The sequence below is a fragment of the Nicotiana tabacum genome, chromosome 17 (assembly GCF_000715075.1).
Source record: "Nicotiana tabacum cultivar K326 chromosome 17, ASM71507v2, whole genome shotgun sequence".
NCBI classification, from domain to species: Eukaryota; Viridiplantae; Streptophyta; class Magnoliopsida; order Solanales; family Solanaceae; genus Nicotiana; species Nicotiana tabacum.
In genome coordinates this window covers 133,346,939-133,350,886 of record NC_134096.1, presented here as the reverse complement: position 1 = coordinate 133,350,886, position 3,948 = coordinate 133,346,939, and the positions used below count along the sequence as shown (strand labels likewise).

Here is a 3,948-nt window from a genome sequence, read left to right as displayed (position 1 = left end):
CATATTTTACCCTATACAGATAGTCCCCCTGCTTTCCGGTGACATAACTTTGTGTTTTGATCAAGCTCGGGTGTCTGGTTGAAACTTCATAAAATAGGAGGACCGGGATGTCAAACTGAACAAGTAAAAGTGTTTATTAGGCTATTCTGCCTTTTTTCTTTTAATAGAAAATATTTTTTTGTGCGTTAAAAAAATATTTTTTACATGACTTATTTTCTAGAAATTATTTTCCTTCATGCCAAACACACCTTATAATATACTTAACCAGTCCAAATAAAGGGAGAAATTATCATCAATTTGAACTCTTCATTAAACGTAGTCAGCCCTCAGCATTACTTTAACATGTGATAGTTATCAGTCATCAGTCGTCCTCTTTGTTCTCTACCTTGTTATTTTGTAGAGTGGAAGATAGCTGCTATTATCAACCCCCCCCCCCCACCTCCACCCCACCCCCACCCCCACCCCCCCAAACCCCCCAACCCAAAAAAAAAAGAAGGAAAAAAGAGGAAATGTAATTACCTGGACCTCTTAAAGGGATAATAAGAACAGGGTGTGACAATGTAGTAAACGCATTACTTCCAAGGATGTCACATAAAACTGGGCATAAATCTATGACTACCTCGAGAATGCACAATCTTACAGAAACGAAGGGAATTTTTTGAGATATCAGAAATACGTGTGTTTAATATGTTCTCACTTATAGATATTAGATGAAGGATAAATAGAATCCTGATTGATTAGATATATAATGAAGAAAGCTTCCATTAACTGGCAAAGAGCTAAACGAGCTCCAAATGTACTGCTCCTTGTGGACGTTATCTACTTATCTCAGCATCTTGATCAATTCATAACTCTAATTCTTGATCAATTGATGCAGCTTCCAGGTCTTCAACACTGACTGGTTGGTGCAGCTGCATTGATGAAAAGCAACTTTAACAAAGGCTCGACAAGAGGCTACACATCACTAAGTACACAAAGGAGCGTAATGAATCCATACAAATGCATCCAGACCATCTTAATTGCAGCTCCTACATATATTTCGTCTATATGACTCATGTTCCAACATTAGTGTTCATCAGAGGAAAGAAAATGAGAACTAAAACTAGCCAAACATTTGGTTGCAGATCGAGACTACTGGTGCTTATTTGATACACCTCTCAACAAAACCAAGTAAGACAATCTCCAATTCATTTCTACCTAAGGAAAGTCAAAACTTTGGAGAAGTAAAATATACCCTCAAATGTTTAACAACAATACTAGCTGACTCGGTGATGCATGTTTCATCATGAACAGCACAATCCAAAGAACAGTTTAGGTGACCAGGGTGTCACGTCAAAGCAGGTATCATAGTCAGTAGAAACTGCTGTTGTCTAAGGAGAGCTTTAATATGAACACTTGGTTAGAAAATTTACGGATAATCAAACAGATAGGGCAGGAAAGGCATTTCCCAGTAACAAGTATGAAGACGTACTGCTGTTGTAACAGAAAATAGGTGGAAGGCACGCAAGAAAGCATCATTTTCTGAGGGAAGAGAGTCATGATTCCACGATGTTATGTTTTGGAACATCGCCTTCATCTCCCAGCAACTTGAATCTTGCACAGACCTTTTTCTTTTCTCCTGAGGCATTTTCTTTCCCAAGACAAACCCTGAAGAAGCAAGTCTAGAGGTATCAAATAAAATAAAGTTAACAAGATTAAGTTCCTAGCATAAATCCAAACTATAATCATTGTAAGACTTTAGGTGGCAGCTGAGAGGTGATATAGGTAGTTTCACTATACGAAGTTCAAGAAAGAAAAAAAGGAAAAAGATGATACCAACGGAAACAGCAAACATGCAGTGATACATATTAAGAAGTGTGTATCACAGAATTATCAAAAATTGGGATGGGAGTACATCGTTTGAAGGAACACAAATTAGTGATTCGAGTCCACCAATACAAAAGGTGAAAGACAATATACTATCATTCGAAAAGCATATATCTTACGTTCATCTGGATTTTTTTTTTCCAGACCATTGTTCTAAAATTGACAGTGCCTATTGAAATTGGAAGCTAAACAAAAATTTCTGTTAAATCATCAAAAGTTGAAATCCAAACTACCACCATGATTCAATCTGATGTCGTTTATACGAGATTCCACTGTGGTTACATGACCTTAGGCTCTGCCACATTAACAGCAAGCTTTTGGCATATGATTCCCATAAAGTTAATATCAATTGGTTCAGAGCCATTCAGTAATTATGCCTCCTAATCATTTATGCTGGATAGGCAATAATATCAACATAGCAGTGTTTCCCTAATACTACGTTCAATTTTATTTAAAAGGCAAGCTGGTCCGAATGCTACTGGTATTTACAAAAAAGGAAAAAGGAAAAAGAAATAAAAGAGAGTTTACCAGAATAGCCATGAGGAATTGCTACAGTAGTTCCCTGAAGCTTCCTTCCTCTAAAATGAGCTTCCTCCACACTTAACCCGTCAACAATTCCACCTTCAATTTCATTAACATATTCAAACACTGACTAACAAATTTTTTTTAAACAGTTCTTCCAATAACTAAATTTTAATACCCAAAAATAAAAATTCAAGTACACAAAGGAGTATGAGATTGACTAGCATAATAGAAATAGAATAATTATACCAGTGAGTTTTGGTTTGAAGTACTGTGAAACATCAGATGGACCATTGAACTTAATACAGCATGGCAGCTGGTGCACTTTCCCGGTGAGATCCACGACATTCGCCGGCGGCAGATTGCCGTTTAAATCAATTGTGCCTGAAATTCCGCCGGTGTTTCTCTCCATAGCTCAGTTGATTTGGTAATGAGTAGCAAAAAAAGCCCTAATTTTAGTTAAGCTTCTAATTTCCCGCGCTTTTTCCTGAATTTTATGTTTATTTATAGACCACTTCATATTAGCAAAGCTTGGAAATTGGAATATTATCTAGTTTCGAAAAGTATAAAATTGTGACCAGATATATATAGCCTGTTTGGCCAAACTTTTTTGGGGCCAAAATATTTTTTTTTTTTTTTTGCCAAAAGTGCTTTTGGTAAAAAAATTGAGTTTTTTGGCCAAATTTTTAGAAGGAAAAAAAAGTGTTTTTGAGGAGAAGCAGAAAAATGCAACTTCTCTCCAAAAGCACTTTTCTGAGAATCACTTTTGAAAAAAATACACTTAGAAGCAGTTTTTAAAAACTTGGCCAAACACTAATTACTGCTCAAAAGTGCTTTTCAAATAAATTAGCCAAATACAAACCGATTCTCACCACTTTTGAAAAAAATATTTTTCAAAATAAGCAGATTTTAGAAGGTTGGCCAAATATGATTTTTTGAGAAGGCAAGGTGGCGGAAAATACGGAGCAAGTGAGTAATTTTGTTTTTCCCCCTTTTTGGTACTTGGAAAAGAAAATGTAGTGAATAATTAATCTAATTACAATTAAGTGTATCATTATCAAATATCTCTCTTTGATTATCTTGCCCTAGTAAAATCTAAGAATTGGAGTGCTCAATTACCACTCTATGTTGGTGGGAAAAAAAGGAAAAGGAAAAATATTATGTCCCTCATATTCTCTGTACTACTTTGCAACTTGTAGATGATAATGTGTGCGTTTTATTTATTTATATTATATTAAAAGTACGAATGCCTTTAACGAAATGTCGTTCGTATTTTTAACCCTTTAAAAATAGATTTCATATTTGGTTAAATAGTGATTTCATAATTTTTTAATATTAAGAACTTTCTAATCAAATAATATTCTTTTACTAAATTCTTTCCTTATTTAAACTTTCTAAAATAACCATAATACGTTACTTTTCCTTATTTGAAGTTAACGAAAGTTCCATAATACATTCCAAGTTACTTTTTCTTATTTGAAATTATGTTTTTACTATCAAATCTAAATAAAATCCACACTTAGGGTTAGAAAATCACATCTATAAAAGAGCAATGAACGA

The 3,948-nt window shown here is 34.5% G+C and overlaps 1 protein-coding gene across 1 annotated transcript; it reads right to left on the bottom strand.

Annotated features, from left to right (window-relative positions):
• Positions 1 to 585: 585 nt before the first annotated feature.
• LOC107784016 (uncharacterized) lies at positions 586 to 2,931 on the bottom strand. The gene is made up of 4 exons (XM_016605066.2): positions 2,638 to 2,931; positions 2,395 to 2,487; positions 1,472 to 1,647; positions 586 to 911 (listed from the first exon to the last, which is right to left on the bottom strand). The coding sequence occupies exons 1-4, from the start codon at positions 2,798 to 2,800 to the stop codon at positions 846 to 848; spliced, it is 498 nt and encodes a 165-aa protein (XP_016460552.1). The 5' UTR covers positions 2,801 to 2,931; the 3' UTR covers positions 586 to 845.
• Between the last annotated feature and the right edge of the window lie 1,017 nt (positions 2,932 to 3,948).